Source organism: Ursus maritimus, unplaced genomic scaffold, assembly GCF_017311325.1.
Source record: "Ursus maritimus isolate PB19 unplaced genomic scaffold, ASM1731132v1 scaffold_31, whole genome shotgun sequence".
Classification (NCBI taxonomy): Eukaryota; Metazoa; Chordata; class Mammalia; order Carnivora; family Ursidae; genus Ursus; species Ursus maritimus.
Window position 1 is genome coordinate 18244322 of NW_024425675.1, and position 16648 is coordinate 18260969.

Here is a 16648-nt window from a genome sequence, read left to right on the forward strand (position 1 = left end):
TGGCATTTCAAAAAACACCTGAAGCACCGGTTGATTGTGGGTGAGCCAGTAGAGAAATACTGTCAACCGAACCACCCTCTTTTCAACCTTCACCTCCAGCCTCCAACTGGCGCTGCCGGTGGTGAGGAAATAGAGGGCTTAGGTGTGACCTTCGAGTGCCCAAGACGACTGCACATCTGTCTCCCTCCCTCCAGGTATGGCCAGTGAGAGCGCTGCCATCACCTGGGTTCAGCAAGGGAGTATTCACGATCTCACTGTTCATCCATGTGCAGAGGGAAAAAAAGAGAGGCTGGGGGGAAAAAAAATCCCACATTGTCAGAGTAATGCCAAACTCTGTCTGAGTGGGATGAGCAGAGCAGATGCTGCAGTGAGATGCCAAAGCGGCTCCCCTTCCTCTGTGCCTTGGGTGCCTATAAATTGCTCCGGCGCGCGTTTGTCAGCCTCCTCTTCTCCTGGCAGGTGGTACCCAGGCAGAATTCTGCGTTCAGTCTCTCTCTCGCTCCGCTCCCGGCCGTGAGGCGCTCGCCGCTGCTCACTAGCTCCTCCGCTCCAGCCCGGAGCCTCGCCGAGCTGACCGTGCCCGCCGCCTCTGCTCCGCGCACCCGGGGGGCGGCTGGCCCGAGCTCGCGCGGCAAGCGCCGGTCCTTGGGGGTGCGCGTCTGTTAGAGTTGTGGTGGTTGCAAAGGAGGGGGAGAAAGGCAGTGGAAGGGCGAACAGAGCAAGCGAAAGAAGAAAAGAAGGAGGCAGAAAAAGGCAACTTCAGACGGAAAGTTGGTGCGAACTGGCGCAGTCGGCAAAAACGGAAAAGTCGATCGCAGGCAGCGGCTGCATAAAAGTGTGAGCTGCCCGGGCCAGCACGAGAGGCGGCGGCAGGCTCTGCCCTCCGGGTGGCCGCGTCGGCGCCAGCGGCAGCCACAGGTGCGAAGGGGCTCGCGGGAGGCGAGAGGGCGCCCTGCGCACCCCTCCCCCAGCCCCCACCCCCAGCCCGGGACTTCAGCTCAAGTCACTTGGCGTCCGAGCTCCCTCCCCAGCCGCAGCTTCAGCAGGGGGAGCAGGAGCGGGAGAAGGCGGGGAGCGACCGGCGCGCGCCCGCCCAGGGGAGTTGGGGTTCGCAGGGGGTTGTTTTCGGCTCTGAGGAGGTCCCCGCCCAACCTTCAAAATTTTGTCCAAAAGCAGACAAGAGGATCGCCCCGCGCTGAGCCGGCTGGTGGGCAGCAGGAGGCGCCTGATCGCCGCCGGGGCGCTGGGGGTGGTGATGGTGCTGCTGCTGGTCATCCTCATCCCGGTGCTGGTGAGCTCGGCCGGCACGTCGGCGCACTACGAGATGCTGGGCACCTGCCGCATGGTCTGCGACCCCTATGGGGGCACGAAGGCACCCAGCACCGCCGCCACACCTGACCGCGGCCTCATGCAGTCCCTGCCCACCTTCATCCAGGGCCCCAAAGGCGAGGCCGGCAGGCCGGGAAAGGCGGGCCCGCGTGGGCCCCCCGGTGAGCCCGGGCCGCCGGGTCCCGTGGGCCCTCCGGGCGAGAAGGGCGAGCCCGGCCGCCAAGGCCTGCCGGGCCCGCCCGGGGCGCCCGGCCTGAATGCGGCCGGGGCCATCAGTGCCGCCACCTACAGCACGGTGCCCAAGATCGCCTTCTATGCCGGCCTCAAGCGGCAGCATGAAGGCTACGAGGTGCTCAAGTTCGACGACGTGGTCACCAACCTCGGTAACCACTACGATCCCACCACGGGCAAGTTCACCTGCTCTATCCCGGGCATCTACTTCTTCACCTACCACGTCCTGATGCGCGGAGGGGACGGCACCAGCATGTGGGCTGATCTCTGCAAAAACAACCAGGTGAGTGCCGGCAGGCAGCGGGGTGGGCGGGGAGGGAGCGCGGGAAGGTACAGGCAAGAGGGAGGAGACCCCGGAAATGGGGGTGGGAGCCCGCGGAGGAAGGGTGCGGCAGCCCGGCTCCCGGGAACGGAGCAGTGGGGACGCTGTTACTCCCTGGGGAGGCGGGGGTCAGGACCCAAAGCGGGTGCCCGGAGGCCTGGAGAGGGCGGGTCCCAAGCTAGGACCTGCACTCGGAGTGCGAGAGTGTGAGCGCGACCCTCGAGGGTAGGGAAGCCGGGAACTAGGTCCCCTGGACAGCTTGTGCACCAGGGAGTCCGGAGCAGGAAGCGACCCCCGGCTTGTGGGATCCTCATCAGCGTAGGGTCGCTCTCAGGCTTTGCCTGGAATAGGGGGGCCGGGGGAGCCCGGAAATGGGCGTGCCAGGGTGACAAACTCGGGGGACAAAGGGGCCCGCGGGAGAAAGAAGGGAGCCGAGGAGCGGTCCAAGTGTGGCGCGTCCAGGGCGGAAGAGGGACCGGGGACTCGCGGTGGCAAGGCCCCTGCGGCGTCCCAGATGGGGAAAACAAGCATACGGTCAAATTCAAGGCACAAACTCCGGGTTAGATTTCAGCCCAAGGGGAAGAAAGGGGAGAAGTAATGAGTGCTGATAACAAAAGAGAAAGTTGAGACTCCTGTGTGTACTCAGCAAAACGCGCACCCAAACACAGAATCCAGACTCCACAGGCTGGAATAGAAGGCGGCACAGGCAGGTGGCAAGGAGGGCGAGAGGCCGAGCCGCCCGGCCAATGGGCCTCACCGCCAGGGAGCCCCCGGGCCACCTGCGTGAGGGTCTTTCCAACCTTCTCCTGAGGTAGTGGCCTTGGCCTTGACTGTGAACTAGCCTCCCATTAGCCCTGACAACTAGGACTTGCTCTCCTGAGCTGGTCAGCTCTGCCCCCCGGACCACGGGTCTGCAGCTTTATGCTGGGGCCACTTTACCGTTTGCTTGAGAAATTCGCAGTCACTGCCAAACCAAAGTGTGTCTGATCTCTTAGAGAGGAAAATAGTATTCGTAACTACCCGAAAGTGTCATCGGACCTGGGGCACGCACTGAATCAGCAACCCCACTCTGGGCGAGGCCTTGTAACTTGCAGCCTGGGCTGAGTTCTCTGGCTTTGATTTTGCCAATTGGGTGGCACAGGGAATGGCCAAGTTAGATTTAACAAGGGTTCCTGGGCTTCAGGTCACCCGCCCCTTGAATTCAGACCTTTTCAGTCATAACCCAGATTTCTATTCAGCAGCATTAAGGCAGGATTTCTTCCAAAGACCCAATTCAGTATCAGAGTTTTGTGTTTTTTTTTTTTTCAAAAGTGAAAGACAAACAGTCTAAATGTATAAGAAAGAAAGGACAAAAAATCCTGTCCCTCCCCCCTCCTCCCACCCCTCATTTCTAAAGAAATTTAGAAGTAAATAAATCAAGGATCCACAGGACAGGTAGAACCAAAACGAAAAAAAAAAAAAAAAAAAAAAAAGGAAAAATGGCCACCAGGAGGCACTGACAGGGTTGTTATTATAGTTATTATGCACAAAAATAATATTAAGATAAATAAAAATTATTTACAGAGCAGTGAGATAGTTATAGGTAAATGGCTAAAAAGAGCATGACTCACTGTACCGAAATAGAGCTGTTGTATCACCTCTACGAAATGGTTTTTGAACAGCCCCTTAGCAGACAGCGAGGAGGCACCCGTTTATTTACAAATTGGCTCTCTTCTGACTCAAAGGTTAGGTCTGGAAAACACCGTCAGGCTGAAGGATTGATTTTAGAGGTAGTACTTCAGATGGAATAATATTCAAGTTTTATCAGCCACTGAATGAAAACACTCCCATCTTTAAATATCTGGAAATTGCAATTGCACAAAAAATCAGAGAATAATACATTTAAATTAGTTTCAAGGTTGCTGTCTCAACTGCTGAGCCCAAGTATATTGAACCGATTCCAAGAAAACCATTTTGTAGACACGTTCTAGGTGCATTTTGTTTTTAAAATTATTTCATTGTTTGGAGAGTCGAATGTTCCTTTGTATCATCCTAGCGTGCACATCCTCCGAGGATCAGGAAAAAAATAAGGCAAAACAGCTGACCTTATCATGTACAAAGCTCTCCATTGGCATTATTAAGCTGTTACTTCTTCAAAAGGTGTGCAACAAGTAATTCAGAAAAATATATGTAACAGCAAACAATGTATTTTCAACTTCAGCATGGGCTATTTTGGAAAATGGCTATTAAAATATTACCGTTAAGGAATTTTATCCCTAGACTGGAACTATTTTGTAAAGTCTGATCTGTAGATACTTGCAAATGAGAAATATTTTATAAAGCTTATTTTATTAATATTAAATAGTTTATCAGTGATTTTCAGTTATGTTCTTGTCTGATCACTTCTTAGAATGGCAGTTACCCCCCTGAGCAGACCTAATTTGTTTTCATAAAACAGAAACTCAGAGATCCATGTCAGTGGAATGTTCTATGGATTAAGTGGATTTGAGAAGCACAAAAATTAAACTAAAAATGCAGTTCACTCTAGGATAGAGGAATGCCTCTGGACCGTAACCGTTTGAGAACCATTTTATTTATGCTTTGTGTTGAATGCAGGATCACAGATGGAAGCATCAAAGGCCAGTAAATTAACCTGATGCACCACTTAACCTTTTGTTTATGATTCCACAGAAGTACAATGAAAATGAAATTATGAGAGCATCAGTAGCAATTAATTAAATTAGCAAATGTTACCATAAATATTGTCTCTAATGATAAACCCTCCCTAATAAGATAATGCTAAAGCCGCACAAGCGCCTGCATTCTCACAAACACGCCACTGAAAGGATCACAGTTCTCATATTCCCCATGAAACCATCCACCCAAATTTAATCATACCATTTGTTGAGAGCCCATGACAGTGCATATGAAAGGTAAAAGTTGGACTCGAATGGCTTTACAGAGAGACAGGAAATATAATTTTAATGTGCTCGTATACCTTTAGCAGAAAAAACCTGAATTCAAAAATTACTACTTGAATGCAGACACTGTAATACCACTATAATAAGCCACTGTAATCAAAGCTAAAACTGGCTCGAGATTAGAACTATAAAATAATGAAAGACCCGGTTTTTTTCTAAGAATGTATTAATTAATTATAGCACCAATGAACATGAGCTGTGTTGGAAACAATAGTTTGTGGGTTGATGTTCATTTATTAGCGAGAGTAATGAAATGTCAAATTAATACGATCTTTTTAAAAGCGGTGAAACACGCACTACCGATCAAGCAGGATCTAAATAGTTAACTTATAATATGAAAAGATGTTAGAGTACATTTAAGCAGAAATGGGTATATTGGGCTAAGGAAAGGATGCATCATATTCCCGGAGAAAATGCTGAAATCGGTGTACATTTAGGAACCTGAAGATAGCCTCCAAGGGGGATGCATTACCTTCCTCAGTAGTTTGATGGCTTAAAGGGAGGGTTGTTGGAAGTCACCGAGCTGATTACTAGAGCTTGAAATTTCAAGTTCCATTATACCTTTACAGTAGGGTCAGGTGAGCAGGCATACTAAAATCACGCAAAGTACACTGGCATATGGCAGTTAGTTAATTGGGAAAGTCTCGTGATACAGTATAGGTTAAAATCTTAAGAGAATCACTTTCATTAAAAAGCAATCACAAAACAAAAGAAGTGAAAAACTGTAAGGGTAACCTTCCAGGCTGTGCGATCACACTAATGCATTTGCAGGTTTTTGTGGTCATACCTACAGAATAAAAATGGTCACATTGACATGGATTTCTGCTTATACCGTGTAGAATAAAAATTGCATTATATATATATTTAAGACTATTGTCTCTAAATCAAGGGATTTTAATTGAGTACTGGCTCCCAGATGCCTTTATAAAGAAAACAGTGTTAAAACACAATACCCACAGAGCATATATTAAACACCTAAAGCACTAAATAAAATGTGTCTGCTTATTAATAATAGCGAAAAGTATATTTATGGATTGCTAATTAACATATTACTGACATAGATAATTACTAATTTGTATTTTAATTTTTCTAACCCATTAAAAGTCCACGTGTTAAAAAAAAAACAAAAAAAGATGAGGTCATAACAACGCTATCTTCCTTGTAGATTTTTTTCCCAGGGAATTAATGACTAGATGAAATTAACGAATCAAAGCACTCAACTCTTACAAACTTATGATTAATTTCTAGGAAATATTATGACATGAAATTGTATTATTACTTAACGGTCCAAACAGATCGCCTCATTGAATTAGTGTATACATTTGAGTCAGTGTTTCAGAGCCTAATTGCATGGTATACTCCTTTCACTATATTAGAGTCACTTAGCACAGTGTTAAGCAATTCTAAATCCTTTAAGCCCCTTTCCCCTTTTGCTATACGATATCCAGAAAGAAATTTTTAAAATACTACTCAAATTACTTTACAAGTTCATCAGTGTCAAAGAGCCTTCTCCTTTTTTAACATTTCAGCATTAATGTGAGAACATACCACATGAAAATTTAATTTGAAAACCTATCATTTGAGTTTTGAAAGAAATGCATGGAAATTCTTGACTTATGTCTCATTTGCCTCATTTTGCCAAGTGACAAAATCCAGCATATTGTACCCCAAGTCATGCATCATTACATAATGCAGGTTTACAAAACCACCAAATCACTTGCTATGTTACTCGGGGAAATACCATTATAGTGGAATAGAAACAAGCCACAGAGTAGATGCTTTACTGAAATAAATCAAACACAGGTCTGCCTATTGAAAATTTTTTTCCAAGGCGAAATCAAAATACAGCTAAATGAATATGAAGCCTAATTTGAGTTGAGGATGTGACAGAATGTCCATATTACTTGAAATGATAGGCAATTTGACTGTTTGCAAATGTCTGTCAACCCACTAATGAGATCACAGGCTCAACACGAGTGGATTATAGGTAACTTCCATCCTCAAAGCAAACCACACTTTTTTAGAATCACCTAAATGGAAAAGAGTAATAAATCAGATCATTAAAAGATTTTAGAAATTTTAGAGGCCTCAAAGCTTCGTTCCTCCTATAACTTTTAGATATGTTGAAATTAAATGATTTCTTTAAGTACACACATCACAGGGAAGTAATAAAAAGACACAATTAGAAAAAAGGAACTCTGCAAACTTGGGTGATGTTTAAATGAGGTTTCTGGCAAAAAAAAAAAAAAAAGGCTTTACCTGAGTTAGAGTTCAAAAGCCCCAAATCAAAAGGCTTTCCTCTTTTTTTTTTTCTTTCTCGCTATATAGTAGAGTTGGAGTCATGTTATTTCTGAGTCTCAACTGCTAAGGATCTCCATTTTCTAATAAGCGTGGGGGCCAGCTGAAGTTTGGATTGAACCTCTGTCCTCATAAACAGCTGTGTAGAATATTGCTAATTGGCTTAAATTAAAATGCAAAAAAATTACCCTTATTTCCATTTCCAGAAGTGATCAGGCCTAGAGATCCGAGGAATGAGAAAAAGTGCTGATTTAGGAAGAGACTAGCTCGGTGTACGTTGTTTAGGGCACACAGTAGGAAAAGACTGCTGGCATGACTCTCACGATAGCACCTTCTAATCTTTTCTGCTCCTCCTTTCCGGCGACGCAGTTGAAACTGTTACAAAGATCTCCTAGAGCCCCGCCGCCCAGGCAGAGTCTCCCATGCTGAATTCCGTGTTATGGCACAGGTCGGCTTCTGATGCTTGCGAATGGCACAGAGGAAAGCCCGCGAGTTCTGTCCTACAGAATCTAATTCTTGTTTGTTTCACATAGGTGCGAGCTAGCGCCATTGCCCAAGACGCGGATCAGAATTACGACTATGCCAGTAACAGTGTCGTTCTTCACTTGGAGCCAGGAGACGAAGTCTACATCAAATTAGATGGCGGGAAAGCCCACGGAGGAAATAACAACAAATACAGCACATTTTCTGGATTTATTATTTACGCTGACTGATAACGCAGAAACTAAGCTTGCTGTTCTGAGTTTGGACACTGGATTCGTGTGGCTAACGTCAGTGAATCAAGGATCCCAGGGGATGCCGGTTGCGGGGCACCTCAGTTGTGTATATGTGGGGAATTCAAATGCTACCTGACTCACATCTGTATACTCAGAAACATTATGTAAAAAAAAAAAAAATTAAAAGCAAGATAAGCAGATGTGTTATCCACTACCGCCAAAGCAAATACTCCTCCTTATCGTTAGTGTCCATGTGAATGAAGTCCTATATAGATCACAAATTTTTATAGAGAAATCTAAGACGCTGAATTATTTCTCCAATATATATGATACTTTGGTGTACTGTGATCTTGCTGCTTTTATCCATATGTCAGCTTTGGTTCTCGTGAGTTTACCTGCTTATTATGATACGTGGAGTCCATTCATAGTGTGGGGAGAATAATTTTACCCTGCAGGAGAAGGTCTGATTGAAATAATGCTGCTTGTCCCCAAAGAAATTGTTTGCCTTGTACTTTTGTTAACTTTAGAGCTAGTCCTGGGAATGATTCAACTTCAAGCCTTAACCTGGAATTTTCTGGATTTGAGGGAATTCCCAAGCCTATGATCATTTTCACATTTTCTTTTTCTTGCGAGTTTTCTTTTCTCTCTTTTCTGGTGATAGTCTTTAAAAATAGAGATCGAAATTGTATCATAGGATTACCCTCTAAGTGTGAAAATGTGTAATTATGTATGGTATTTAGAAAATCCCCTGTGTGTCCATTTTGTCAATAGAATGCGTTTAGATTTACTTAGAAAGTCAGAGAAATTTATTCTTTGGTGTTAAATCAGACTGAGGCTTTTGCCTTCTTTGGAACAAAGATTATTCATAGCCCAATGCACAATGGTTTAATTTGAGCTACTGCATGAGTCATCAAGGGGACACTAAGTAAGGCCTTCAAATAGTTACTACAAGTCGTGGCCTGAGGTTATTTCAAAATGAACAATTTCACATATAACCAATAAGACAACAAAGTGTATATATTTTATACAAATACCTGCTACATATACATGTATTTGTGTGTGCATACACACACACACACACACACACACACGTTAGATCAAAAATAATATATTCATGGCTTCAAACCATAGGCACAGTGGCTGTATAGCCTCAAAAATTTAATTTAAAAAAAGTATGTGTCTGTATAAACACAAACATGCATAAATTATTTGACTTATTTTGGATCGAAATATATTTTGGATTACAAAAGTATATGGACTAGCAAAATAATTTAAACGACTTCTCTTTTAAGAGTTACCCAGAAAATTAAATTTTATTAGGTTAAAATGCCCTCTACATCACATGTCTGTAAATTAAGCCTATGGTTTCTTTATTACCATATCCCAGTCAATACTTCCACTGCGTTCTGTGGCAGACTGTTACCACTAGGACTGCAGAAACAAAGTGGCTCTCTTTTGCAATGTTTATGAATTATATGCGTTTGAATTATCCCTTTTTTTTCTGTTTTCTCAGGCGGATTAAAGCTGACAGTAAAGTAGATGCTGAGAGCAGTGCAAATCATTTCTCTCTGGTTAAAACACACTGCCAAAGCCATCTCTTTAATCTGAGAAAAGAATTAAAAATGCATGTGGATATATCCTAACTATCAGACAACTTCCACTATTACAATGAAAAATCTGTTCCCCTTCTCAGTTGCCTTTGAAGACTCTTTGAACAAGTAGATTCGAAAAACAGGGATTTAAAAATCTGCTTGTTTTACTGGTGAAGGACATTTGGATTTTTTCATTTAAAGGAATTAGTTTGTTCTCCTGGCTTGTTCGTCTTGGGTACTTTCTGTTCTGACACACAGAAAACTTGATCATCTTTGATCCACAGAAATATCTTGTATTTAGAAAACCTCAACTTTCCGAAAGAGTTACGCACGGTGTTCCCATCTGAAGGTGCTGTTGGCTTGGTTTAAATGCCTTGGTCTGAGTTACTGTCATGATTTTTATGATTAAAAACACTTAGCCCATTCATCAAGAATAGTGACTAATTCTGTTTGGCCTTTCTAATATGTTGGATAACTCATAGAGGAGTTGCAATGGATTTATATCTGTTTAAACAATATATATTTATCAAAGAGGGATTGGGAGCAAGGGTTTAGAGATTTGGGGGGGGGGGTAACAAAGAGCATAATGAGGAATCAACCAAAAGATTAATTTGTAAACAGCAGTGCACGTCTTCTGTAGGTTTTAAAAAGGCTTTATTTACACCAAACATCAGGGCTGGGTACCTTTTGAAGAGTAGGCTGTGGAATCAGAATGTCATTTCTAATAGAGCTGACCTTTTCTTCGGATAACTAAGCATTATTTTCTCTGTTTAGACCCAAGGAAAAAAACAAATAAAAGGTAAAGGAAATGAAGGGAATATATATGAGGCAAACATTTCTCTTTTTTTGCATTATATATTATTAATTAAACTGTGGCCTTTGTTATTATAACTGTAATGATTCATTAAACTATATTATGTAATATATTTTGACTTTTATGATTGAAGTTTTAGAATTCATTATTATATGTTCATGCTCCCTTATACAGATTTTTTAAAACCACAGTTTTACAGCAAAAAATGGATACCAGGAAGCCACAGGCAACAAAACTGATTTATTATCAGTAAATATAGATAAGGTAGACAGTTTATAATTAAGCGTACACGATCTTTTTACCGTTGTGAATTGGTAATTGTATTACAGTATCCTTCGGGGGGGGAAAAAGTCTCAAAATTTAACTTCCCTTGCTGCCGAAGCTATTTTAAAGTGCCATATTATTCATTAAGCATTAATTAAAGAACAGCAGGATAATTAGTAGGATCATCAATATTACAAGAAACATTAGATTGCTCTGGAAGGGGGTAATTTAACTAGAAACACTTTAAATTTTCTCAAGTAGTGCAGCTGATAGATTAAGAAAACAAAACAAAACAAAACTCCACTAAGGGGATACAGGCTGTAAATTACTGTTTGGAAATGGATCTTTCTGTATTTATTTTGTGAAGGCAAAACAATAGGGCTCATTAGGTCAGTAACTTCCTAAAGGTATAGAGCTAATAGTGGTTTCTGAGAAGGCAAAACTCTCCTAATTCTCATAAAAAGGAAATGACCCATCGTTAGTCCTACAGAGCTCTGATTAATATCTCACAGTGGGTTTGAAATCACTGAAAAATGTTCTTTGCAAGCTTTATACTCAAAGTGTGAATTCATAAACAACCATCCTATTTGAAAGTTAGCCATTGCTTCGGGTTCTCTATTAGTATCTTATCAAGTGCATTCTCAGTGATACCTCTAAGCAACATTTTAGGAACAATGTTGGTAAGTATATGAGAATAGCCGTGACCTCCGTATTTCATTAGCCGATGCTTCGTATGTATGTCATGCGCGATCAGAATTCGATCTTCATAGCCCTCATCCACCAGAAGACGCACCCTGTGAAAAATGTTAACTCGTTATATGGCATTGGTCTCACATTTAAAATGATCAGGTCGCTTTAAATGTTTTACTTACAAACCTATTGTGCTTGCTGTAGAAATACTGCCTTCCGCTATGGCTCGGGTAGTGGGAGACCCTTAATAAATATTGCGCGGTGATGATAAAGCTAGTATTGCATCCTGGTAGGAACATGATCCTTAGTCCATGCACACAGAAATTTCTAGCCTGTGGTATTTATGACAACGCCTGCAATGCTGCATGAAAAACGGCTTCTGATAGGATGTGCCAGTCTGAATGAACGGCCCCTTTGGCATTTCACAAAGTAACTTGGTTCTGGATTTGTATCCAGCTCTCCGCTCTAAAATACCTCTCTTAATGGACCCATTTTCCAGATCCCATTCTCTCTCTCTCTCTCTGTCTCTTGCTCTCTCTCGTTTCTTCTAGCAAATACAGTCAATGGCAATTTGTGATTAAAATAGGGAAACAAAAGGAATCTTTGTGCAAGTAAAACATTCTGGGGGTAAAATCTGTTGGTTTGAAAGTGATGGGCATATGACCAGCTAGATGGCCACTTTAAAAAGGTCAGCAGAGGCACCTCTGTACTTTGAGCATTGGGCCCTTTGAAGTCTATGGGAATTTTGACTTAGTCGTTGTCTTGGAGCATTGAATTAAATCAACCAACGACAACTTACTCTATGTTCCTTCTATCTCAACAAGATTGTTATAAATATTGAGCTGTTCCTTTAAATCTATAGCCAGTTGCCTAGAGAATGGCTTTCCAATTTCTGTCTAAACATCTAATCCTCTTTGCTTTGTTAAACGCTGTAATCTATAGTGTGAGTCACCTCCTGACAGCTACCATCTGTGTGTGTCTGGACTCTGGGCACTGTCTGTCGTGACTTCCACGAGCCGCTGATGGCAGGAGGTGCAACTTGGAGACAATGGCTCTTCTCTGGCATTCTCTATACAGTCTTGTCAGTCTCTGGATTCCCAAATGAATCTAGATGGTTGGACAGCACCTTCTTTCAAGGGCTAATTATTTAAAAGGTATCCTTTTTGTTTCTATGACATTTCTTGCCATCCTGGTGCATGAGTCATATTTAATAACGACTAAAATAAGCGAATTGTGGGCCACCACGCGAAAACCTCAAGCACAAAGCCTTGTCCTCCGAGAACATACGTTTCAAAATAAAATTATAATTGAAGATGAGAGCTGGTGTTTGTAGGTCAGAGGAATGCAAGTGCCAGAGAAGAGCCACCCAGAGCCTTTTTGTCTAGAAATCTGTGTTCATGTCACGTGTACCCACGCGTGTCCTATAAGGGCTTGGACTTCTGTTTGTGCCGCCGTGGATATTTACCTCTTTAAAATTTGTATAGCGTCCAAAAGTAACGTCTGATCTGACGTTACTTTTGGAACAAGCTGTCTTTAAGGGAATGCTCTAAGAAAGTTATATGATCCTTTATGAAGAAAGAGGAAGATTTGACAGAATGCATACGCATTGCTGAAACTTAGTGTAACAAATCTTGATTCTGCAACTGAAACGGAGTATCACGTTCCCGGAAATTTTAGGGTATGCTTTCCCCTTATATTTACTTTCTGAGCATTTCCCAAAGTTTTTGTCCCTTTTCCTTGTCTGAGAAAAAAAAATGATGTCACGTTACTACAGAGGCATATCGTATGGATAAACAAATTCCTGTACGTGGCCTCGTGCCATACTTGAAGCCCAGAGTTATCGAATTGTGAAGTAGTAAGGCAAGAGTGTTGAAAAATTAGAACGCTTAGAACTCGTTAAGTCCAGAATGGGAGGACCAGTTCCCTCATGAGAAAGATACTGCCATGGTGCTACAAACATAGCTATTTTTCCGACTATCAGGGTATAACTTGGCCGCTCCTTTTTTTTTTAAGAGTTTTTTTTTTCCTTAAAGATTTTATTTATTTATTTGAAAGAGAGAGAGAGAGAGCATGAGCAGAGGGGAGGAGCAGAGGGAGGGGGATAAGATGATTTCCCGATGAGCAGGGAGCCCGACATGAGACTCCATCTCAGGACCCCGCGATCACGCCCTGAACCGAAGGCAGACGCTTAACCGCCTGAGCCACCCAGGCGCCCTAACTTGGCCACTCTTAGAATAAAAGCTCCCCTCTCGTGCTGTGCCATTGTATGGAAGAACTGTAGTTCCAGAGATGCCGCCAGAAGGAAGGAACCACTGTAGATGAGAAGACAAATATGACAGTAATTATAGAAATACAAATGAGTTAGTGTTTTGCAAACAAATATTAGAGAGAGACTACAAAGTGTGAAAAGGCAGAGATATAATAAGATTTGAGAAATGGAGCATAAGATTGAAAACAGGTGTTAGACACAGAATTTCTGGTGCTGAAAACCAGAGGTAGGCAGAAGCGTGCTTCTATGTTCTTGCAGTTCAGAGCTGTAAGATGACTAAGGCTCGGAAAAGGACTGCCAATGGATGATGAAAATCAGGTGCCCAAGGCGGGGGCGCGAGGGGGGGTACCGGAGCACACCCCCTCCCGAAAGTTCATTCAGTAATTACTGTGAGCTGTACTTGAGTCAAGTGACCTAATGCATGATTTTCATTTAAGGACAGTTAAGTAGATATACATATGTAGATATACATAAACACACATATATTACATATAAATGTTGATGTATTTCCATATATCTAGAATGTTTACATTTGGCTCAAGGAAAGCTGACCAGAATGAAATTCTTGTTGTTGAATTAATAGCCAAAAGTTGCTAAGAAGGAATATGAGACGAGGTGTCGGTTGTCCTTCCCCCCGTATCTCCTCCATAGACCCCCCTCTGCAGGTCCCTCTCTCTCTCTTATTCAAGGTCCAGGAGCCTCACGGATGGCATAGGGTTCCTTCTAAAGCTACAAAAGATACAGCTCACTGCCACAAAGGGGCTTAGGAAAAGGAAGCAGGTCCTAAAAGCGACCTTCCCATTTCTGAGATGAATTGTAAGACGTGTATGGAGGGCATGCCTCTGGAAATCATGGTTTCGAGATCATGAAAGATGAGAAAGCTGTCCCACACCGCCCACTTGAAATTCCAGAGAATATTCACCTCTCAGTAGGACACAGGGGTCCTCAGGACATGTGTTTGCCTGTACTGACTGCTGCTCCTGGGCAAGTAAGTTAAAATCATAACACAAAATGAACAAACAAAAAAGACACAATAAATCTGTGTATCAAAGAACTGATTTCAGTGGCTTAAAAAATTTTTTAGGAGACCTCGCTTCACTGGTCAGGTCAGTTTTGTCGCGTGCGGCTGCACATCTCCATCCTGACATAGGTAGAGTTATATGGAGCTCTCCCCGACCGCATTAAACTCGAAGCATCTTTCACTGTGAATGAGGCCGTCAAGGAGGAGTGACCTCCTTGGGACAGCAGAAGACACACAGATATGAAGGTTGACTGCCCAGGGTAGGAGCTGAGGGCTGTCCCAACTGTGGCCACGGGCTCAAGATCTTTCCCTCAACCCCCGTGTGTGTATATGTCCTACTATTGCTGTTTGAGCCTCAGTTTCTGGACATCCCTTCAGTGAGTCCGTTTTCTTTACTCGTATTCCAAACGGTGTTCTGCACCCATAACCACATTCTGGTCCTTGTCATCACAGAAGACTACTTCCTCTCTGAAATCTCGATCGTCAGGTTCCCACTCTGTCCCCAAGTTACATCCCTCCATGTTTTCACTCACCTCCTCTGTGTCCATTCCCCCACTCAAGCTTCCGGTTATTTGCCTCTGCTATATTATTCTTACATCTTCCCATTTTTTTCTGCACCTTCTTTCCTCCAGCTTGGACCTCGTGACCCTCACTCAACCCCACCTCTATTCCCCTGTCAGCCATATTTTTGAAGACAGAATCCCTACCCTCAGTCTCTCTAACTGTTCACATTTTCTGCTCCTCAAAGCTTCCTTGGTCTTACTGCCACAATACACAACATGTTGGGTGGAAATAATCACCCTGTCGTGTGCATTTGTACCACTGTACAGTCGTGCAGTCATGATCTTGAGTCTCGCCTGGGTCTCACACGCGACACGTCCCATCAGTATCTCTCTCATTCCCTCAGCATCCATTTCCAGGCTTCCTCCTCTTCTACTAGGTCCTGCTCTGAATCTGTTCCTTCCTTCTCAGAAGATAACCATGTCTACTTCACAGGGACACTACCAAACATGTGTTGCCATATGTCCTCAGTTTCCTGTTCTCGCTATGACATCTCTCTGCATTCACCCCATTGCTCGCCTTATCCCTTTCAACCAACTTTCTGTTTGCGTCCCGGATTCCATCTGTTTGTCTCCTTAGAAGCCTTGCTCTGTAGCTCCTCTCCAGATTGTTTTAAGTTAGCATCGATTGACTATTTTCATATTCTGCACCAGACACTCTCATAAAATCTCTGCATACTTTATTTCATATAAATTCCATAACAGCCCTGTAAAATCAGTACTGCTTCCCGGAATTTGTCTCTGTCTTGGTCTCTGTCTCTCTGCTTTTGCTCTCAGGCACATAAACATTGCTGAACTCTTAACAGAACCTTCCCTTGATCCTGTCATGGCTTCTTGCTTTGACCCTACACCCCTGCTTCCCTTTACTACCAAGCTTCTTGAAAGAGTACCCTCCACATTCTCTCTCCTCTTCCTTACCCCCTCCTCGTTCCTCAAGCCTTGTTTATGGAGACTGCACTTACTGCTTGTGCAAGAGAATCTCCAGACTATGAAATCCAATGGACAATTTTCAGTCTTTACCTTGCTTGATGCCTGCCACCAGTCAGGTGTCCAAGCCCTTCTGCTTGAAGTTTTCTCCTGCACCGACTCCCAACACAACACATTTCCCTGATATTCTTCTCACTTTGAAAACTTTTCAATCTGTCCTTGAGTGACTGTTCCTGAGTCCATTCCTTAAATATCAGTGTTCCCCAGGGTTCTGTCCTCATTCTCTTCTCTGAGTGATCTCATTCGTTCCCACACTGCCAACCATGACATACAGACCAAAGATGCCCACACTTATGTCTGAGTGCAGATCTCTGCCCTGCACCCTTATCTGTGGCTCCAGTGGAGAGCAACTCTTCGATATTCCCAAACCAGTCATCCTTGTTAATCCCAAATCTATTTCTCCTCTCAGATTCCCTAACGTCATGCATTCAGGGTTCACATCACCATGTAACCAAGACAAACCAGGTAGCCATCCGCCCTTGACTTCAGAAATTTTCCGCTTGGTTGCAGAGAATGACTCGTACAGTTATCTGCTTGGACAGTTTTGAGGGGTTACATCTTCTATGATGTTTGATCTTTCGACATTTCTACTTAT

General features: G+C 43.4%; 2 protein-coding genes across 3 annotated transcripts in view; one reads left to right on the forward strand and one right to left on the reverse strand.

Annotated features, from left to right (window-relative positions):
* The first annotated feature begins 1240 nt into the window (after positions 1 to 1240).
* Positions 1241 to 10374, forward strand: C1QL3 (complement C1q like 3). Its single transcript, XM_008692082.2, has 2 exons — positions 1241 to 1843; positions 7674 to 10374. The coding sequence occupies exons 1-2, from the start codon at positions 1256 to 1258 to the stop codon at positions 7851 to 7853; spliced, it is 768 nt and encodes a 255-aa protein (XP_008690304.2). The 5' UTR covers positions 1241 to 1255; the 3' UTR covers positions 7854 to 10374.
* Positions 10375 to 10483: 109 nt separating this feature from the next.
* PTER (phosphotriesterase related) overlaps positions 10484 to 16648 on the reverse strand; it is a 66423-nt gene continuing 60258 nt past the window's right edge. For both annotated transcript variants that reach the window (XM_008692035.2, XM_008692034.2), the window contains one exon: positions 10484 to 11320. In XM_008692035.2, coding sequence (XP_008690257.1) covers positions 11110 to 11320 — 211 coding nt within the window. In that variant the 3' untranslated portion in view covers positions 10484 to 11109. The remainder of the gene's footprint in view (positions 11321 to 16648) is intronic.

Excerpts from the sequence above, each read along its gene's own strand:
- C1QL3 (XM_008692082.2), top strand. The coding sequence starts at position 1,256 with ATGGTGCTGCTGCTGGTCATCCTCATCCCGGTGCTGGTGAGCTCGGCC. Across the intron at positions 1,844-7,673 it reads ATCTCTGCAAAAACAACCAG|GTGCGAGCTAGCGCCATTGC; the intron begins GTGAGTGCCGGC and ends TGTTTCACATAG.